Raw genomic sequence first — 22,300 nt, forward strand, 5'->3', positions numbered from 1 at the left:
GTTTATCAATTGCCTTGCACAAAGTATCAAAATACAAAATACCGAGAAAATATGGAATAAATAAATAATGAAATGTAAATTATATAAAGCAGCCTGTGTAATCATCTGGCAGAGAGTAGCCCAAATCGTCCCGAGCCCCAAGTAATTCATTTGGGCCAGATAATTCACACAGGAATCAGCCCGAGCTTAATCCCCGCATCCTAGCCATAAGTAATACTGCCGATGGCGGCCCAGACTCGGGCCACATGACGTCGGCCGAGTGTGACTGTCAGCCAAGTATAGCCAGAAACTCAAACAGGAAGTAGCCGTGCTAAGGACTATTCAACGTTGGTCTGACCAATCGGAATCCCCGCTTCAAGAGTGTTTTTATCACGCGGACAGGGATATGTTCCGGGTAGCTTCTGAGAATAATATCAATGAACATACTGATACGGTGACTGGGTTTACCAGGAAGTGTATCGGTGATGTTGTACCCAATATGACTATTAAAACCAACCCTAACCAGAAACTATGGATAAATGGCGGCATTCATGCAAAACTGAAAGCACGAACCACCGCATTTAACCATGGCAAGGGGACTGGGTATATGGCAGAACACAAACAGTGTAGTTATTCCCTCCGCAAGGCAATCAAACAGGCAAAACGTCAGTATAGAGACAAAGTGGAGTCGCAATTCAACGGCTCAGACACGAGACGTATGTGGCAGGGTCTATAGACAATCATAGACTACAAAAGGAAAACCAGCCACATTGCAGACACAGACGTCTTGCTTCCGGACAAGCTAAACACCTTCTTCGACAACTTTGAGGATAACGCAGTGCCACCGACGCGGCCAGCTACCAAGGACTGTGGGCTCTCTTTCTCCGTGGCCCAGACTGCATCCCAAGCAGCGTCCACAGAGCATGCGCAGACCAGCTGGCTGGTGTGTTTATGGATATATTCAATCTCTCCTTCAAATCAAACCAATGCAAGTATGCTCCCTCTAATTCTCTTTCTCTCCCTCCCCTCCCAGAGGACCATTATAGGACCACGCGTCAGGACAACCTGACCTGATGACTCCTTGCTGTCCCCAGTCCATGTGGTCACATGCTGCTCCAGTTTCAACTGTTCTGCCTGCGGCTATGGATCCCTGACCTGTTCACCGGACGCGCTACATGTCCCAGACCTGCTGTTTTTCGACTCTCTACCGCACCTGCTGTCTCTAAATCTGAATGCTCGGCTATGAAAAGCCAACTGACATTTACTCCTGAGGTGCTGACCTGTTGCAACCTCTACAACCACTGTGATTATTTCTTATTATCTATAAACGTTTGAACATCTTGGCCATGTACTGTTATAATCTCCACTCGGCACAGCCAGAAGAGGACTTGCCATCCCTCAGAGCCTGGTTCCTCTCTAGGCTTCTTCCTAGGTTCCTGCCTTTCAAGGGAGTTTTTCCTAGCCACCGTACTTCTACATCTGCATTGCCTGCTTTTTGGGGTTTTAGGCTGGGTTTCTGTATAGCACTTTGTGACATCGGCTGATGTAAAAAGGGCTTCCTAATTACATTTGATTGACTATAGCTCAGCAGTCAACACCATAGTACCCTCCAAGCTCATCATTAAGCTTGAGGCCTTGGATCAGAACCCCGCCCTGTGCAACTGGGTCCTGGACTTCCTGACGGGCCGCCCCCAGGTGGTGAAGGTAGGAAACAACACCTCCACTTTGCTGATCCTCAACACTGGGGCCCCACAAGGGTACGTGCATCCTGTCGGGTTGTATCGCCGCCTGGTACGGCAACTGCACCGCCCACAACCGCAAGGCTCTCCAGAGGGTGGTACGGTCTGCACAACGCATCACCAGGGGCAAACTACCTGCCCTCCAGGACACCTACACCACCCTATGTCACAGGAAGGCCAAAAATATCATCAAGGACAACAGCCATCCGAGCCACTGCCTGTTCACCCCGCTATCATCCAGAAGGCGAGGTCAGTACAGGTGCATCAAAGCTGGGACAGAGAGACTGAAAAACAGCTTCTATCTCAAGGCCATCAGACTGCTAAACAGCCATCACTAACTCAGAGAGGCTGCTGCCTACATACAGACTTGATATCATTGGCCACTTTAATAAATGGATCACTAGTCACTTTAATAATGGCACTTTAATAATGTTTACATATCTTGCATTACTCATCTCATGTATATACTGTATATTGTACCATCTATTGCATCTTGCCTATGCTACTCGGTCATCCATACATTTATATGTATATATTCTTATTCCATCCCTTTACTTAGATTTGTGTGTATTAGGTAGTTGTTGTGGAATTGTGAGATTACTTGTTAGATATTACTGCACTGTCGGAACTAGAAGCACAAGCATTTCGCTAATAACATCTGCTAACCATGTGTATGTGACCAATAAATTTTGATTTGAAATGTTAGGCTTTCCTGAGAAAAGGACGAACAAATAGGCCTACCAATAAATATGTATCTATTAGCTAAAGCTAAACTATGCCCTAGCACCATAGAAAGTCTATCAAAGGTTTGGTATTTCAGCACTATAGACAGCGATTGGTAGTCTACTTTGTGAGTGGCTGTCTGGCTAACACACGTAAACGTGTGTGTGTGTGGGGGGGGGGGGGGGGGGGGGGGGGGGGCTTGAGCAAGGCACTTAACCCTAATTGCAGGGAGAAAGCTATTTGTGCCAGAAGCATGCCAGCTCCTGGAGTCTGGGTACATGTCCTGACTCTACTCTTTCAGAGCACCTCTCATTTTCTCCTCACTCCACTGATTGTTTCATCCCTTTTCTTTTTTACTGTACATGGCGTAACGGTTTAACAAGGCTCCTTCCAACAGATACATGCAGTATAAACACAAAGGCCTAGGATGGGGATCTGACTTAATAATGTAACGGTCTGTTTGAAAACCAGAGCAGAGCCGTGTGCAAAAGCAGCGCCCATGTGGAGGGGAGAAGAACAGGACCGAAGTAGAGGACCGTGTGCAACCCGCGTGTGGCGCAGAGGAGACCGACAACAACCAGGCGCAGTCTGAGGTGAGTGGCTGTAATAAAGGACAAAAATATAACCTGTGGAAGATATGTTTAAATACTTCACATGTGTCATAAAGATTCGCAGTCTGTCTAAAGTACGACCGAAATGTAAATAAATGCAAGACGAGCTGTTGTGATTCCTTGGCTAGCTAGCTAACGTTAACGTTAAATACATTTTCTTACAACGCACTTTGGTCTACTGCGTGTGGGAAAGGTGCAGAATTTAATAATTTATTTTTCCAGATCGAGACTTTGTCTCGAAAGAAATCAGCAAATGTATTGAAGTCACAATTTGAAATGATTTAATAAAACGCATATGGTCTTTGTTTTGGTGTTGTTTACCTAGTTAGCTACCGTAGATAGATGCAGTGGTATCAAAGATAGTACACCGTTTCTAAACACCATGCAACATCGCGAGACTTCCGGGAACGCTTGACGAGCAGGCCGGGATTTGAGAAGTCTTAACTAAGGAAGAATTGTTCACTTCTCAACATTTCCCCAAATATAATATATATACATGTTAATAATCCAACCGCGTGAAAGTGACAAACTGACACGTTTTCATTTTAATTAAAAACAACTTTATATACGAGAGCCTTTGATTTGACGGTTTGCACATGCGTAGTTCGGCGTGAGATGACCGATGACGTGAGTGAGTGTAGCTAGCCAATGTCGCAAGACATCGCCTATTTTTTTAAATTACTTATTGCAACAATAATAACAATATTACACATCAATACAGGGACATTCCTGTGAATAAAAGGAAAACAATGAAATAACATAACACAAGTCGAACCCCCCGCCCCACAAAAATAATAATTCGGGACATCATTAATATGTAACAAGGCAATGAGACATCAACAGACATTCAGAGACACGACTTCAAATTTTTCCAACTTTTTAAGTTTCACAAGTTTTTTTGCACTTAGCAGTGCGCTAGGTCACAAGGTGTGATGCGCAAAGTGCCTTTTCTTGTACCTTGAAGTCGTTATTCAATGAATCTTGTGATGCATCCAGATATTGACGTTTTATTTGAAAGTCAGCTGTCTTATCTTTGTGGACGCCTGGTGTCCAGATGCCTTTTCCTTTTGGAGGGTTTCATGCTCTCATTGGCTAACAGCTCATTCCATAGGATACACAGCGGTCTACACTCACCATGCCTGTCTTCTATATATGTAAAACCATATTTGATGAAGTCGGGGTGGTATTTTCTCTTCCTGACAGGGACCGGGTTGTCTGCCTTGTTGACATTGGAAGCAGCAGTAGATAGAGGAAGCTGCACCTTTTAAAACGGGTCCCTGATTTTAATCTGACAGCCGACATGTGCAATGTTGCAGAACGACATTTCATTGGATCAGTGTGTGTGTTGAGAAATCTGACATTTCATTGGATCAGTGTGTGTGTGTTGAGAAATCTGACATTTCATTGGATCAGTGTGTGTGTGTTGAGAAATCTGACATTTCATTGGATCAGTGTGTGTGTGTTGAGAAATCTGACATTTCATTGGATCAGTGTGTGTGTGTTGAGAAATCTGACATTTCATTGGATCAGTGTTTGTGTGTGTGGGGCGAGAACGTTATTGTATTGGTCAGTGAGTATGTGCCAACCCTCTGAAACTGAAACATCACTGCGGACGCTCTACACGTGTAAAGTCAGCAACAATAAGTGGTGCGGCGGTATCCTTTCAAAATAAAAGTTTAGGTGCAGTGTTTACCTTTCAAAATAATATGATTCTTTTTTATATATTCCTACGATCCCTTAAAATCCTCCCGCGACCCCCAAGTTGAGAATCACTGGCCTAGTATGATTGGGGATTTACAGTGCATTTGGAAAGTATTCAGACTCCTTGAATTCTTCTACATTTTGTTCTGTTACAGCCTTATTTAAAAATGTCTAATCTATACACAATACCCCATAATGACAAAGCAAAAACATGTTTTTAGACATGTTTGCTAATTTCTTCAAAATAAAAATGGAAATATCACATTTTACATAAGTATTCAGACCCTTTACTCAGTACTTTGTTGAAGCACCTTTGGCAGCGATTACAGCCTCGAGTCTTCTTGGGTATGACGCTACAAGCTTGGCACACCTGTATTTGGGGAGTTTCTCTCATTCTTCTCTGCAGATCCTCTCAAGCTCTGTCAGGTTGGATGGGGAGCGTTGCTGCACAGCTATTTTCAGGTCTCTCCAAAGTAGAGGTCGACCGATTATGATTTTTCAACACTGATACCGGTTATTGGAGGACCAAAAAATGGCAATACCGATTAATTGGACGATTTTTATATATATATATATTTGTAATAATGACAATTACAACAATACTGAATGAACACTTATTTTAACTTAATATAATACATAAATAAAATCAATTTAGTCTCAAATAAATAATAAAACATGTTCAATTTGGTTTAAATAATACAAAACACAGTGTTGGAGAAGAAAGTAAAAGTGCAATATGTGCCATGTAAGAAAGCTAACGTTTAAGTCCCTTGCTCAGAACATGAGAACATATGAAAGCTGGTGGTTCCTTTTAACATGAGTCTTCAATATTCCCAGGTAAGAAGTTTTAGGTTGTAGTTATTATAGGAATTATGACACGTCAACTATTTCTCTATACCATTTGTATTCCATATACCTTTGACTATTGGATGTTCTTAACTGTGTTCTTGGGGACCTTCAATGTTACAGAAAGGTTTTGGTACACTTCCCTAGATCTGTGCCTCGACACAATCCTGTCTCGAAGCTCTACGGTCAAATCCTTCGACCTCATGGCTTGGTTTTTGCTCTGACATGCACTGTCAACTGTGGGACCTTATATAGACAGGTGTGTGCTTTTTCAAAATCATGTCCAATCAATTGAATTGACCACAGGTGGACTCCAATCAAGTTGTAGAAACATCTCAAGGATGATCAATGGAAACAGGATGCACCTGAGCTCAATTTAAAGTCTAATAGCGAAGGGTCTGAATACTTATGGAAATAAAGTATTTCTGTTTTCTTTCACTTTGTCATTATGGGGTATTGTGTGTAGATTGAGGAAAAACATTTTATTGAATACATTCTAGAATAAGGCTGTAATGTAATAATGTGGAAAAGGGGAAGGGGTCTGAAAGTTAGGACACACCTACTCATTCAAAAGTTTCTTTATTTTTACTATTTTCTACTTTGTAGAATAATAGTGAAGACATCAAAACTATGAAATGACACATATGGAATCATGTAGTAACCAAAAAAATATATTTTATATTTGAGATTCTTCAAACAGCCACCCTTTGCCTTGATGACAGCTTTGCACACTCTTGGCATTCTCTCAACCAGATTCTCAAATCATATCATAAATTATTTTAAGGCATTCAATATTATTTTTCCAGTCTTCTCGTTGTCGGAGTGAACACATTTTCTGCCGTGTGTACAACCTATGCTACACTTGTGAGAAACACGTTTTGGTTTATTTCATTCCGTTCACGAGTTTTATCAATTTAGTCAATGTCTTTTGTTTGGAGCGTTCCTGTCAATGTTGAGTAAGGACTCGCACGCATAGAAGTAGACCTATAGGCTACCTGGCCTGAGTTACACATAGAAGTAGACCTATAGGCTACCTGGCCTGAGTTACACATAGAAGTAGACCTATAGGCTACCTGGCCTGAGTTACACATAGAAGTAGTCCTATAGGCTACCTGGCCTGAGTTACACATAGAAGTAGTCCTATAGGCTACCTGGCCTGAGTTACACATAGAAGTAGTCCTATAGGCTACCTGGCCTGAGTTACACATAGAAGTAGTCCTATAGGCTACCTGGCCTGAGTTACACATAGAAGTAGACCTATAGGCTACCTGGCCTGAGTTACACATAGAAGTAGACCTATAGGCTACCTGGCCTGAGTTACACATAGAAGTAGACCTATAGGCTACCTGGCCTGAGTTACACATAGAAGTAGTCCTATAGGCTACCTGGCCTGAGTTACACATAGAAGTAGACCTATAGGCTACCTGGCCTGAGTTACACATAGAAGTAGTCTTATAGGCTACCTGGCCTGAGTTACACATAGAAGTAGACCTATAGGCTACCTGGCCTGCGCGCAGATGTAGGCATAAAAATGTGCCCATTTGGGGATCTGAAAGTATTTCTGATTGGCTTAACGACCCACCACTAATGACCTGTGGAGCTTCTCAAAGTAATGTTTTCTTCACCTCAAACAGCAAGCAAATGAAGTCTGTTTTTACATCCCATTGAGAATGATAATAGTTCCTCAATGTATTTGAAAAATCTTTCCAGCTCTCTCCCTTTCGATGACCACTCAGCGTGAAAGGGGAACAATGTCATGCTCAGATCCAGTGGAAACGTCATAAAATAGTCCTACCTGATTACTTCTTATCAGTGCTTGACTGAAATAGGTTCCGGTTCTCATTTTGGGTGCTGATATTGTTTATATTCACGTGCAGGAGCTCCACAATACTTTGGAGTTAATATTCCAAAAGAGGAACAAGATCTCAAGCCAACAGGTGTGTCTGTCCCGAGCTCACTGGCCTGGGAAACTCTGAGGACCCAGAATATTTTATACAATGTTGCAAGTTTGTAGCTACACATGGCCTGTCTGCAAATATGATTTATAGGATATTTAGTTTTACCAGGATATTTTCTACCTGCAGGCTGCGATGCTATTTTTGGGGAGGGCTTTATGTAGGCTTTTTTTATGTAGTTGGCAACGGCAATAGAAGTTACCTTTTTAGGTTTGTTTGTTTTCATTTAGATTTGGATAGAATTTTGATTAACCACATGACAATGATTCTGAGATATAAAAACGGTATAATAAATGAAACAGTTTCATGAAAACCATAACTGGCAGGTAGATGGGTAGAACTGGTCAGATAAACTGGCGTTCCACATGAGAAAGGTTGCCGACTCCGAGAGTAATGGCAGAATCAGCGAAAGCCAGCGGGAAGAGAATGGTTGGGTCAGGTTAAGGGTTTTCTCTTCTCCTTATCTAGATCTCTGGCACCCTCTTTAGGCATCAAACCGTAAGCTTAAAGCATCAGACCAGCTCAATGCACATAGTTGATTTTATTCAAACACATAGGGTGTGTCTATATATGGAAAAATTACACATTGAACAAAAAAAGTATGAATGTATGTACTTGTAAGTCGCTCTGGATAAGAGCGTCTGCTAAATGACTTAAATGTAAATATTTTGAGAAATCAATTGGTCGAAGAACAGATGACTTTTGGTCTACCAAGATTGTGTTTAATCAGGGAGCAGCCCTAGACTGTCTGGCTGTATTAGGGCTGACTGTGTCTGTCTCCTCAGGTTGTAGGAGCTAGTGGAGATGAGTAGTAATGAGTGTTTTGGATGCGGACATACTGGCCACTGGATCAAGAACTGTCCGAATGCCGGGCGGGGACGAGGCAAGGGCCGCGGGAGGGGGAAAGGTAAGGTACTGACTACATTACAGAGTAGTGATCAATAGACGGGGAACGGAACTGACTACATTACAGAGTAGTGTTCAATAGACGGGGAACGGAACTGACTACATTACAGAGTAGTGTTCAATAGACGGGGAACGGAACTGACTACATTACAGAGTAGTGTTCAATAGACGGGGAACGGAACTGACTACATTACAGAGTAGTGTTCAATAGACGGGGAACGGAACTGACTACATTACAGAGTAGTGTTCAATAGACGGGGAAAGGTAAGGTACTGACTACATTACAGAGTAGTGTTTAATAGACGGGGAAAGGTAAGGTACTGACTACATTACAGAGTAGTGTTCAATAGACGGGGAAAGGTAAGGTACTGACTACATTACAGGGTATTTACAGGATATTGATCAATAGACGGGGAAAGATACTGACTACATTACAGGGTATTGATCAATAGACGGGGAAAGGTAAGGTACTGACTACATTGCAGGGTATTGATCAACAGACGGTGAAAGGTACTGACTACATTACAGGGTATTGATCAATAGACGGTGAAAGATACTGACTACATTACAGGATATTGATCAATAGACGGTGAAAGATACTGACTACATTACAGGATATTGATCAATAGACGGGGAACGGAACTGACTACATTACAGGATATTGATCAATAGACGGGGAATGGAACTGACTACATTACAGGGTAGTGTTCAATAGACGGGGAACGGAACTGACTACATTACAGGATATTGATCAATAGACGGTGAAAGGTACTGACTACATTACAGGATATTGATCAATAGACGGTGAAAGGTACTGACTACATTAAAGGATAAATGAAAGGGCAAAGTTTAGTAAAAACACTTTGAAACTGTAAATTAACGTTCAGGTAGTATTCAACCTTCCCATGTAACTCAGTTTCAAAACATTTTCTCCTGTTTGGTTTTCCAGAGCATGGCCCTGGGCAGCACTAAGCCTGTGTGCTAACTTGGCCCTGGGCAGCACTAAGCCTGTGTGCTAACTTGGCCCTGGGCAGCACTAAGCCTGTGTGCTAACTTGGCCCTGGGCAGCACTAAGCCTGTGTGCTAACTTGGCCCTGGGCAGCACTAAGCCTGTGTGCTAACTTGGCCCTGGGCAGCACTAAGCCTGTGTGCTAACTTGGCCCTGGGCAGCACTAAGCCTGTGTGCTAACTTGGCCCTGGGCAGCACTGAGCCTGTGTGCTAACTTGGCCCTGGGCAGCACTGAGCCTGTGTGCTAACTTGGCCCTGGGCAGCACTGAGCCTGTGTGCTAACTTGGCCCTGGGCAGCACTAAGCCTGTGTGCTAACTTGGCCCTGGGCAGCACTGAGCCTGTGTGCTAACTTGGCCCTGGGCAGCACTAAGCCTGTGTGCTAACTTGGCCCTGGGCAGCACTAAGCCTGTGTGCTAACTTGGCCCTGGGCAGCACTAAGCCTGTGTGCTAACTTGGCCCTGGGCAGCACTAAGCCTGTGTGCTAACTTGGCCCTGGGCAGCACTAAGCCTGTGTGCTAACTTGGCCCTGGGCAGCACTGAGCCTGTGTGCTAACTTGGCCCTGGGCAGCACTAAGCCTGTGTGCTAACTTCTAAGTCGATTCCTATTGTCACATGTCTAGCAAAGCAATGATGTGATTTTCCAGTCATAATATTCTTCCTGTTCCTCAGATCTGTTCTGCTATCGCTGTGGAGAGCCTGGTCACGTCGCCAGGGACTGTGAGAGGACTGAGGATGGTGAGGACGGCTCCAGATTAGAAAAATGTTGACCACACTTGTGTGTACATCACACCAATTTAGAAGTTTGACTATTAGTCTGATGTTGGGTTAGTGAGTGGGTTATGTTGGGTTAGTGAGTGGGTTATGTTGGGTTAGTGAGTGGGTTATGTTGGGTTAGTGAGTGGGTTATGTTGGGTTAGTGAGTGGGTTATGTTGGGTTATGTTGGGTTAGTGAGTGGGTTATGTTGGGTTAGTGAGTGGGTTATGTTGGGTTAGTGAGTGGGTTATGTTGGGTTAGTGAGTGGGTTATGTTGGGTTAGTGGGTGGGTTATTGTTCCTGTATGTGTTAGTTATCTTCCAGCGTGCTATAACTGTTCTGTGTGTTTCTGCAGCGTGCTATAACTGTTCTGTGTTTCTGCAGCGTGCTATAACTGTTCTGTGTGTTTCTACAGCGTGCTATAACTGTTCTGTGTGTTTCTACAGCGTGCTATAACTGTTCTGTGTGTTTCTGCAGCGTGCTATAACTGTTTTGTGTGTCTGCAGCGTGCTATAACTGTTCTGTGTGTTTCTGCAGCGTGCTATAACTGTTCTGTGTGTTTCTGCAGCGTGCTATAACTGTTCTGTGTGTTTCTGCAGCGTGCTATAACTGTTCTGTGTGTTTCTGCAGCATGCTATAACTGTTCTGTGTGTTTCTGCAGCTTGCTATAACTGTTCTGTGTGTTTCTGCAGCGTGCTATAACTGTTCTGTGTGTTTCTGCAGCTTGCTATAACTGTTCTGTGTGTTTCTGCAGCGTGCTATAACTGTTCTGTGTGTTTCTGCAGCGTGCTATAACTGTTCTGTGTGTTTCTGCAGCGTGCTATAACTGTTCTGTGTGTTTCTGCAGCGTGCTATAACTGTGGTCGTGGAGGACACATCTCCAGAGACTGTAAGGAGCCCAAGAAGGAGAGGGAACAGGTGTGTTAGAACTGTTAATATGGTCAAATCCGGAAACTATCCTTTTGAAAACAAAACGTTTATTCTTTCAGTGAAATACGGAACTTTTCGGTATTTTATCGAACGGATGGCAACCTAAGTCTAAATATTGCTGTTACATTGCACAACCTTCAAAGTTATGTCATAATTATGTAAAATTCTGGCAAATTGATTACGGTCTTTGTTAGGAATAAATGGCCTTTCAACAGTTCGTAACGAGCCATGCGGGCCAAACTGCTGCATACACCCTGACTCTGCTTGTACTGAACGCAAGAGAAGTGACACAATTTCCCTCGTTAATATTGCCTGCTAACATGCATTTAAATAAAAAATAATATTCAGGTTTAAAAAAAAAAAAATACTTCTGTGTATTGATTTTAAGGAAGGCATTGATGTTTATGGTTAGGTACATTTGTGCAACGATTGTGCTTTTTTCGCATATTCAGGTTTCAATATTCAGGTCCCCAAGAAAGTAGACCTTATGCTGTTTCTCCTGTCAGTTCCAGACAGGACAGGTTATGCTGTTACTCCTTTCGGTTCCAGACAGGACAGGTTATACTGTTTCTCTCCTCTGTTCCAGACAGGACAGGTTATACTGTTACTCCTCTCAGTTCCAGACAGGACAGGTTATGCTGTTACTCCACTCCTCTCAGTTCCAGACAGGACAGGTTATACTGTTACTCCTTTCGGTTCCAGACAGGACAGGTTACTCTGTTACTCCTCTCAGTTCCAGACAGGACAGGTTATGCTGTTACTCCTCTCGGTTCCAGACAGGACAGGTTATGCTGTTACTCCTCTCAGTTCCAGACAGGACAGGTTATACTGTTACTCCTCTCAGTTCCAGACAGGACAGGTTATACTGTTACTCCTCTCCGTTCCAGACAGGACAGGTTATACTGTTACTCCTCTCAGTTCCAGACAGGACAGGTTATACTGTTACTCCTCTCAGTTCCAGACAGGACAGGTTATACTGTTACTCCTTTCGGTTCCAGACAGGACAGGTTATGCTGTTACTCCTTTCGGTTCCAGACAGGACAGGTTATACTGTTACTCCTCTCAGTTCCAGACAGGACAGGTTATACTGTTACTCCTTTCGGTTCCAGACAGGACAGGTTATACTGTTACCCCTTTCGGTTCCAGACAGGGCAGGTTATACTGTTACTCCACTCCTCTCAGTTCCAGACAGGACAGGTTAAACTGTTACTCCTCTGTTCCAGACAGGACAGGTTATACTGTTACTCCACTCCTTTCGGTTCTAGACAGGACAGGTTATACTGTTTCTCCTCTCCGTTCCAGACAGGACAGGTTATACTGTTACTCCTCTCAGTTCCAGACAGGACAGGTTATACTGTTTCTCCTCTCGGTTCCAGACAGGACAGGTTATACTGTTTCTCCTCTCGGTTCCAGACAGGACAGGTTATGCTGTTACTCCTTTCGGTTCCAGACAGGACAGGTTATGCTGTTTCTCTTCTCGGTTCCAGACAGGACAGGTTATACTGTTACTCCTCTCAGTTCCAGACAGGACAGGTTATACTGTTACTCCACTCCTCTCAGTTCCAGACAGGACAGGTTAAACTGTTACTCCTCTCAGTTCCAGACAGGACAGGTTATACTGTTTCTCCTCTGTTCCAGACAGGACAGGTTATACTGTTACTCCACTCCTTTCGGTTCTAGACAGGACAGGTTATGCTGTTTCTCCTCTCAGTTCCAGACAGGACAGGTTATACTGTTACTCCTTTCGGTTCCAGACAGGACAGGTTATACTGTTACTCCTCTCAGTTCCAGACAGGACAGGTTATGCTGTTACTCCTCTCAGTTCCAGACAGGACAGGTTATACTGTTACTCCTTTCGGTTCCAGACAGGACAGGTTATGCTGTTACTCCTCTCAGTTCCAGACAGGACAGGTTATACTGTTACTCCACTCCTCTCAGTTCCAGACAGGACAGGTTATACTGTTACTCCTCTCAGTTCCAGACAGGACAGGTTATGCTGTTTCTCCTCTGTTCCAGACAGGACAGGTTATACTGTTACTCCTCTCAGTTCCAGACAGGACAGGTTATACTGTTACTCCTTTCGGTTCCAGACAGGACAGGTTATACTGTTACCCCTTTCGGTTCCAGACAGGGCAGGTTATACTGTTACTCCACTCCTCTCGGTTCCAGACAGGACAGGTTATACTGTTACTCCTCTCAGTTCCAGACAGGACAGGTTATACTGTTACTCCTTTCGGTTCCAGACAGGACAGGTTATACTGTTACCCCTTTCGGTTCCAGACAGGGCAGGTTATACTGTTACTCCACTCCTCTCGGTTCCAGACAGGACAGGTTATACTGTTACTCCTTTCGGTTCCAGACAGGACAGGTTATACTGTTACTCCTCTCCGTTCCAGACAGGACAGGTCGCAGGGAAGATTGAAAAACAACAACAAACAGCAGGGCTCTAGACAGCAACAGGCCCTGGAGAGTCCGCTGTCCCAGCCGTAATGGTTAACCGCGTTGCAGGCTGCGTTCAGGCCCTCAAGAAAACCCTGCTAGGTTGATAGGCAGCTAGCTAGCAGCTAGGCTAGCTGCTATGCCAAACAGCTCCTCAGACCGCTCCTTGGTCGGCAGGATGACTGGACATATAGTAGTGGTCCCAGCCACTGATGCTGTCTGCGTCTGTATTCCGTCCACATTTTCCACAATGCAGTAATGCAGGTGTGTTATCACTGTGGCATGGCTGGTGATTATATTCTTAATTGTTATGTTATATTATAATGTTATATTGCAGGTCTGTTATAACTGTGGCAAGGCCGGTGATTATATTCTTAATTGTTATGTTATATTATAATGTTATATTGCAGGTCTGTTATAACTGTGGCAAGGCCGGTGATTATATTCTTAATTGTTATGTTATATTATAATGTTATATTGCAGGTCTGTTATAACTGTGGCAAGGCTGGTCATGTGGCCCGGGACTGTGACCATGCCAACGAGCAGAAGTGCTACTCCTGTGGAGGCTTCGGACACATCCAGAAGGGCTGTGACAAGGTCAAGTGTTACAGGTGAGTTATTGAAGATGTACCTCATTACTAGGACACATCTAGAAGGGCTGTGACAAGGTCAAGTGTTACAGGTGAGTTATTGAAGATGTACATCATTACTAGGACACATCTAGAAGGGCTGTGACAAGGTCAAGTGTTACAGGTGAGTTATTGAAGATATACATCATTACTAGAAGGGCTGTGACAAGGTCAAGTGTTACAGGTGAGTTATCGAAGATGTACATCATTACTAGGACACATCTAGAAGGGCTGTGACAAGGTCAAGTGTTACAGGTGAGTTATTGAAGATATACATCATTACTAGAAGGGCTGTGACAAGGTCAAGTGTTACAGGTGAGTTATTGAAGATGTACATCATTACTAGGACACATCTAGAAGGGCTGTGACAAGGTCAAGTGTTACAGGTGAGTTATTGAAGATGTACCTCATTACTAGGACACATCTAGAAGGGCTGTGACAAGGTCAAGTGTTACAGGTGAGTTATTGAAGATGTACCTCATTACTAGGACACATCTAGAAGGGCTGTGACAAGGTCAAGTGTTACAGGTGAGTTATTGAAGATGTACATCATTACTAGGACACATCTAGAAGGGCTGTGACAAGGTCAAGTGTTACAGGTGAGTTATTGAAGATATACATCATTACTAGAAGGGCTGTGACAAGGTCAAGTGTTACAGGTGAGTTATCGAAGATGTACATCATTACTAGGACACATCTAGAAGGGCTGTGACAAGGTCAAGTGTTACAGGTGAGTTATTGAAGATATACATCATTACTAGAAGGGCTGTGACAAGGTCAAGTGTTACAGGTGAGTTATTGAAGATGTACATCATTACTAGGACACATCTAGAAGGGCTGTGACAAGGTCAAGTGTTACAGGTGAGTTATTGAAGATGTACCTCATTACTAGGACACATCTAGAAGGGCTGTGACAAGGTCAAGTGTTACAGGTGAGTTATTGAAGATATACATCATTACTAGAAGGGCTGTGACAAGGTCAAGTGTTACAGGTGAGTTATCGAAGATGTACATCATTACTAGGACACATCTAGAAGAGCTGTGACAAGGTCAAGTGTTACAGGTGAGTTATTGAAGATATACATCATTACTAGAAGGGCTGTGACAAGGTCAAGTGTTACAGGTGAGTTATTGAAGATATACATCATTACTAGAAGGGCTGTGACAAGGTCAAGTGTTACAGGTGAGTTATTGAAGATGTACATCATTACTAGGACACATCTAGAAGGGCTGTGACAAGGTCAAGTGTTACAGGTGAGTTATTGAAGATATACATCATTACTAGAAGGGCTGTGACAAGGTCAAGTGTTACAGGTGAGTTATTGAAGATATACATCATTACTAGGACACATCTAGAAGGGCTGTGACAAGGTCAAGTGTTACAGGTGAGTTATTGAAGATATACATCATTACTAGAAGGGCTGTGACAAGGTCAAGTGTTACAGGTGAGTTATTGAAGATGTACATCATTACTAGGACACATCTAGAAGGGCTGTGACAAGGTCAAGTGTTACAGGTGAGTTATTGAAGATATACATCATTACTAGAAGGGCTGTGACAAGGTCAAGTGTTACAGGTGAGTTATTGAAGATATACATCATTACTAGGACACATCTAGAAGGGCTGTGAGCACATATTGTTTTTTTACAAGGTATACTGGCCAGTGTATCGTTCTCTGTGGTATGTTTGAGTTGGGGCAGCCATGAACAGCTTTATAAATGGACATCAAGAATCGTGTGTGTGTGTGTGTGTGTGTGTGTGTGTGTGTGTGTGTGTGTGTGTGTGTGTGTGTGTGTGTGTGTGTGTGTGTGTGTGTGTGTGTGTGTGTGTGTGTGTGTGTGTGTGTGTGTGTGTGTTGACCAGCAGGCAGGACTTCTGTGTCAGGTACAAATCAGTTGGAAAGGAGATGTTTAGGCCTGATACCAAAAGATGAGACGTTATAGCATTCTTGTTTAAATATCAGGACATAAAACGTTGTCCCCAAATAACAAGTGACTGAAAACACTCTCCCTTCTCTTAGCTAAACCTCATCTCTCTCCTCTGTCTCCCACCAGGTGTGGTGAGATCGGCCATGTTGCCGTCCAGTGCAGCAAGGCCAGCGAAGTCAACTGCTACAACTGTGGAAAGTCTGGTCACCTGGCTAAAGAATGCACCATCGAGGCCACGACCTAGCGCTCTGCTGCCTTCCTACGCCCCTCCCTTTTCACTTGGATGGTTGTGTTATTTCGTCTGAATCGTCCCCTCTGGCCTACGGCAGGCTACGGAGGATAGTCCCACACCAGTCTGCTGGAAAAGCAGGACAAGGGGTGAAACATCCACTTTCTGCATTTAATCAAACATGTTTGTTTAGTTTGGTAGAGGTTAATGTATAATGCTTGTTAAAGAACCCCCTTTCCAAGCCACTGGTGACCAGGGATGAATGATGAGTGGATGCCCTTCCTACCTGGGAAACCAGTACTTAGTGAGTGGGTAGGAAGTCTGAGCTTCCCGTAAAGATTGACTTTGTTTTAGTTTTGTTGAACAAAACGGAGTCTACCTGCAAGAGAGTGACTGACGTGCGACAGCAGCCCCGGCCAGCGGTCACTATGGTTACGGTTCAGTCCCACGACAGACAGGGAGATAACCCGCCCAAACACTGTATGAATACTGTGAGAGAAATTACAAGATTATGTTTTAATACTTTTATTGCATCAAATGGCTGTTTTAAACAGAATAGAGGGTTCTTATAACTCTATGGTGTCTGTGTGAACTGAAAGTGGGCCTCTGGGAGATTTAACACGGACAAGAGATTTACCATGTCTTTTGGGTGATAAAACCTAAAGAGACCGCATTCCATAGCATGAGTTAATGTTTCTGTTCTATATGGTACCAGGGAGAGATGACCCCAGGGCCAGACCCTGGTCTCTACACAATGAGTACTGTTTTTTCAGCAGATACTGTCTGCTGTGATTAACAAGTATCTTTCATACTAATCTTAACCTTGTGACCCAATCCATACATTTGTTGTTTGTCATGTAGACTGAAAAGGGTGTATCTTGGCTGTAAAATACTTTTGTCTCGGGGGCTCTCAACGAATCATCTTAAGGGTGATTTGTCGACCAGCCATCATTATCGTAGAGCACTCAATCGATTCACTCTGTGTACGTTGTATTGACCTGCTCCCTTATTAATAAGTAAATAAAGATTTAGTATAATGGACTTGTGATAAGTTTCTCTCCTCATTTGATTGTAAAGAAATTAACCAACACAATAGACAGTCACAGCAAATTCATAAAATAAATGATTATCAATTCATAAAAGGTGCATTTCTTTGGACAGTGTGAGTTGCTGAAGGTCCAGATCACGGCAGAAAGCCTTTTGATCCCATGATTGGAGCACGGTGACGTATTATAACCATGGAGAACGATTCAACTTCAACAAGGAACGAGTAGATAACAAAATCTAGATTTTTTTTTTTGTACAATATATCACTTAGATCACTTAGACTACTGTAAAAAATATACACTGCTCAAAAAAATAAAGGGAACACTTAAACAACACAATGTACCTCCAAGTCAATCACACTTGTGAAATCAAACTGTCCACTTAGGAAGCAACACTGATTGACAATACATTTCACATGCTATTGTGCAAATGGTAAGTCGCTCTGGATAAGAGCGTCTGCTAAATGACTTAAATGTAAATGTAAAATGAATAGACAAAAGGTGGAAATTATAGGCAATTAGCAAGACACCCCCAATAAAGGAGTGGTTCTGCAGGTGGTGACCACAGACCACTTCTCAGTTCCTATGCTTCCTGGCTGATGTTTTGGTCACTTTTGAATGCTGGCGGTGCTTTCACTCTAGTGGTAGCATGAGACGGAATCTACAACCCACACAAGTGGCTCAGGTAGTGCAGCTCATCCAGGATGGCACATCAATGCGAGCTGTGGCAAGAAGGTTTGCTGTGTCTGTCAGCGTAGTGTCCAGAGCATGGAGGCACTACCAGGAGACAGGCCAGTACATCAGGAGACGTGGAGGAGGCCGTAGGAGGGCAACAACCCAGCAGCAGGACCGCTACCTCCGCCTTTGTGCAAGGAGGAGCACTGCCAGAGCCCTGCAAAATGACCTCCAGCAGGCCCCTTTATATTAAAGACCCCTCACATCATGGGGTTAGGACAGCCCCTTTATATTAAAGGCCCCTCACATCATGGGGTTAGGACAGCCCCTTTATATTAAAGACCCCTCACATAGTGGGGATAGGACAGCCCCTTTATATTAAAGACCCCTCACATAGTGGGGTTAGGACAACCCCTTTATATTAAAGACCCCTCACATAGTGGGGTTAGGACAACCCCTTTATATTAAAGACCCCTCACATAGTGGGGTTAGGACAGCCCCTTTATATTAAAGACCCCTCACATAGTGGGGTTAGGACAGCCCCTTTATATTAAAGACCCCTCACATAGTGGGGTTAGGACAACCCCTTTATATTAAAGACCCCTCACATAGTGGGGATAGGACAAGCCCTAAATATATTAAAGACCCCTCACATAGTGGGGATAGGACAAGCCCTAAATATATTAAAGACCCCTCACATAGTGGGGATAGGACAAGCCCTAAATATATTAAAGACCCCTCACATCGTGGAGTCCTAAACACAGACACACACAAAGGTTATAATGTTATTTATTCAAACGGCAAAATGTATAAAAAATATATAAAAAAGGGTGAACAATAGCTGCAACCTGTCCTTGTGGAGAGCTGACATAACGTTCAGATTACTTTCAGAACCTGTAGGGGAGCAAACGAACATGATTCAATGTTTTATAGTCAATGCTTAATTTTTTTTAAATTTCACCTTTATTTAAACAAGGTAGGCCAGTTGAGAACAAGTTCTCATTTACAACTGTGACCTGGCCAAGATAAAGCAAAGCAGTGTGACACAAACAACAACACAGAGTTACATAAACAAACGTTCAGTCAATAACACAATAGAAAAAAATCTATGTACAGTGTGTGCAAATGTAGAAGAGTAGGGAGGTAGGCAATAAATAGGCCATAGAGGCGAAATATAAACTATTTAGCATTAACAATGGAGTGATGGATGTGTAGATGATGATGTGCAAGTAGAGATACTGGGTGCAAAAGAGCAAGAGGGTAAGTAATAATATGGGGGTGAGGTAGTCGGGAGTGCTATTTACAGATTGGCTGTGTACAGGTACAGTGACCTGTAAACTGCTCTGACAGCTGATGCTTAATGAACACCATGACAAACATAACAGTTATCTACGCTATTTCAGCTGTGTGAATAGTAAACAAGCACCATCAGGACAATTCTTAGACGTGATGGCTACGCAATATTCACAGTTTTGTGTAGCATTCTTACAATATACCCACAATATATCATGAATGTAGGCAGTTGAGGTAAAAATGCACTGAAAGAATGAAACAAACACAGTTACAACAGTCAGTCATACAAAAATAAAGAAACAGCTTACACCATGAGATTCAGTTCGATTGTCTATGAAGGCTTTTCAACAAATCTGGACTATTTGATCATAAAAAAATGTGTTATGTAAAAGCTAAAACAAAAATCAGATTGCTACACGTTTGAGTGCCTTTGCGTCAACTTTCAACTTTGACGCCAGAATGCAACGTTCTACTTCCTGTTGGTTTCGCAGCGTGCACCGCAGAGTTTCTAAATTCAGAGGCGCAACATCACGAGACTTCCGGGAACGCTTGCGAAACAGACAAGGTCGGCGTTTGAGAAGTCATTGTGAAAAGTGAAAAATACTTCCTTAGTTGTTAATTTTCGCGAAATCTAAAGGCATAACCTAGATTCGAGACAATGTCTCAAGTAGTTGAACATGTTATTACTCCAATCCCGTGAAAGTGACAAACTGACAGTGAAGTGCCTTTGAATAAACGGCCTGCACATGCGCAGTTCGGCGCGAGATGACCGTTAGATCCGATGACTAGTTTCTGCGCATGAGCTTCTCTAGCCAACGTCGCCATGACATCGCCTACACGTGTGATTGGGGATTTCTATTGGAGAAGCAGTTTTAGCCTATCTTCATACGGTATTGTCTTTGGTGCATCCGCTTTCAACTTGTGAAAAACATCTAGCAAACGTTTTAGAAGAGGTGTTCAAAGACTGAAGTAACTACTTTAGCTAGATAATCAATATATATGGTAAGTAATAAACGTACTTCACTTATTTAGTCAGAGATAAGTCATAATTTTAAGTTAATGTAGCTAACAATCTTGCTATTAGCTAGCTGGCTAACTTTAGCTGCTAGCCCTAGAAGCTAGCTTGTTATCACAAATGTTTTAAATGTTCCTCGACTAACTAGCTAATTGTTTGAGTTAATTTCCCATGAACCACGTGATACTACTGACTTTCATAGCTGTAAGAAACGCACAACTAACTTTTAACTTAGGGTAAATCCATCACTTTTTGACAGCATCTCTTTTGATTCAAACAAATTTCCATACATGTTTGCATATGAGAGATGTGGTCAGAACGTAACTTTTTGGACCTGGTTGCCAAAACATTCAGGAGGTTTAGGTGCTCAAAGTTGACACTTATTGCAATCATTTACATTTTAGTCATTTAGCAGACGTACTAGAGGGACTTACAGTAGCAATTAGGGTAAAGTGCCTTGCTCAAGGGCACATCAACAGATTTGACACTTGGACTGCTCCGGGATTCCAGCTAGTCAAAAAGTTCAGATTTAAAGTGGGCTTTTTGTTGTTTTGAAATAGATATTGCCTCTCCCTAAATAGCAGGAAGGCAGAGTGTACAGTCAACTTGCCGGTTCTTGATTATGGTGACACCATTTAACAGATTGCAGCAGCTACTACTCTTAAACCTTTGGATGCTGTCTAAGATAGTGCCATTTGTTTTATCACTGGTGACAGTTTTAATACTCACCACTGCATCCTGTATCAAAAGGTTGGCTGGCCCTCATTAAAGTCCTGTAGATTAATTCATTATTCCATTTTTGTTTCCAAAACCCTACTACACAAGCTTCCAACTTACCTAACTATTGCTAACATATAAAAGAATGAGATACCAAACCCACTAGCAGGATTGGTTAACTCTTGAGGTCCCTCTGGTCTCTACCAATTAAGGTAAATCCTCCTTCAGCTTATTTGCTCAAAATTGTTGGAAAAACCTACAAAATTCCTTGCATCTTGATCCCATAGTCCCCCTAGGACAGGATATGACCTGGTCTATTAAACCCCTCAGTGGATATGACCTGGTCTATTAAACCCCTCAGTGGATATGACCTGGTCTATTAAACCACTCAGTGGATATGACCTGGTCTATTAAACCCCTCAGTGGATATGACCTGGTCTATTAAACCACTCAGTGGATATGACCTGGTCTATTAAACCACTCAGTGGATATGACCTGGTCTATTAAACCCCTCAGTGGATATGACCTGGTCTATTAAACCCCTCAGTGGATATGACCTGGTCTATTAAACCCCTCAGTGGATATGACCTGGTCTATTAAACCCCTCAGTGGATATGACCTGGTCTATTAAACCCCTCAGTGGATATGACCTGGTCTATTAAACCCCTCAGTGGATATGACCTGGTCTATTAAACCCCTCAGTGGATATGACCTGGTCTATTAAACCCCTCAGTGGATATGACCTGGTCTATTAAACCCCTCAGTGGATATGACCTGGTCTATTAAACCCCTCAGTGGATATGACCTGGTCTATTAAACCCCTCAGTGGATATGACCTGGTCTATTAAACCCCTCAGTGGATATGACCTGGTCTATTAAACCCCTCAGTGGATATGACCTGGTCTATTAAACCACTCAGTGGATATGACCTGGTCTATTAAACCACTCAGTGGATATGACCTGGTCTATTAAACCACTCAGTGGATATGACCTGGTCTATTAAACCACTCAGTGGATATGACCTGGTCTATTAAACCACTCAGTGGATATGACCAGCTCTTTAGTACCACAGATAGACCTAGACTACCACATGTCTCTTTAGTACCACAGATAGACCTAGACTACCATAGATAGACCTAGACTACCACAGATAGACCTAGACTACCACAGATAGC

The 22,300-nt window shown here is 42.9% G+C and overlaps 3 protein-coding genes and 1 long non-coding RNA gene across 13 annotated transcripts in view; 3 read left to right on the top strand and 1 right to left on the bottom strand.

Moving 5' to 3' along the window:
• The first annotated feature begins 2,733 nt into the window (after positions 1-2,733).
• On the top strand, positions 2,734-17,420 carry cnbpb (CCHC-type zinc finger, nucleic acid binding protein b). Of its 3 annotated transcripts, none has more exons than XM_055917844.1 (7): positions 2,734-3,034; positions 5,723-5,858; positions 8,340-8,461; positions 10,140-10,205; positions 11,072-11,142; positions 14,077-14,204; positions 16,277-17,420. In XM_055917844.1, exons 3-7 carry the CDS (start codon positions 8,359-8,361, stop codon positions 16,392-16,394), a joined length of 486 nt encoding a protein of 161 aa, XP_055773819.1. In that variant the 5' UTR covers positions 2,734-3,034; positions 5,723-5,858; positions 8,340-8,358; the 3' UTR covers positions 16,395-17,420. The 3 variants fall into 3 exon arrangements, with proteins under 3 accessions (XP_055773819.1, XP_055773820.1, XP_055773818.1); XM_055917845.1 differs by having other exon boundaries at positions 5,747-5,858; XM_055917843.1 differs by lacking the exon at positions 5,723-5,858 and having other exon boundaries at positions 2,740-3,034.
• On the top strand, positions 11,149-13,924 carry LOC129851355 (uncharacterized). Of its 8 annotated transcripts, none has more exons than XM_055917837.1 (3): positions 11,149-13,253; positions 13,333-13,406; positions 13,486-13,924. In XM_055917837.1, the coding sequence occupies exons 1-3, from the start codon at positions 11,642-11,644 to the stop codon at positions 13,642-13,644; spliced, it is 1,845 nt and encodes a 614-aa protein (XP_055773812.1). In that variant the 5' UTR covers positions 11,149-11,641; the 3' UTR covers positions 13,645-13,924. The 8 variants fall into 8 exon arrangements, with proteins under 8 accessions (XP_055773812.1, XP_055773814.1, XP_055773813.1 ...); XM_055917839.1 differs by having other exon boundaries at positions 11,149-13,144; positions 13,180-13,406; XM_055917838.1 differs by having other exon boundaries at positions 11,149-13,144; positions 13,180-13,253; positions 13,333-13,924.
• Positions 17,421-18,873: 1,453 nt separating the features above from the next.
• LOC129851358 (uncharacterized) lies at positions 18,874-20,187 on the bottom strand. The gene is made up of 2 exons (XR_008758965.1): positions 19,702-20,187; positions 18,874-18,994 (listed from the first exon to the last, which is right to left on the bottom strand). It is a non-coding gene; the product is annotated as an uncharacterized LOC129851358 (long non-coding RNA).
• Positions 20,188-20,293: 106 nt separating this feature from the next.
• Positions 20,294-22,300, top strand: part of isy1 (ISY1 splicing factor homolog) — a 40,811-nt gene continuing 38,804 nt past the window's right edge. Inside the window, exon 1 of the mRNA XM_055917846.1 lies at positions 20,294-20,395. Coding sequence (XP_055773821.1) covers positions 20,393-20,395 — 3 coding nt within the window. The 5' untranslated portion in view covers positions 20,294-20,392. The remainder of the gene's footprint in view (positions 20,396-22,300) is intronic.

This window comes from Salvelinus fontinalis, chromosome 3 (genome assembly GCF_029448725.1).
Source record: "Salvelinus fontinalis isolate EN_2023a chromosome 3, ASM2944872v1, whole genome shotgun sequence".
NCBI lineage: Eukaryota > Metazoa > Chordata > Actinopteri > Salmoniformes > Salmonidae > Salvelinus > Salvelinus fontinalis.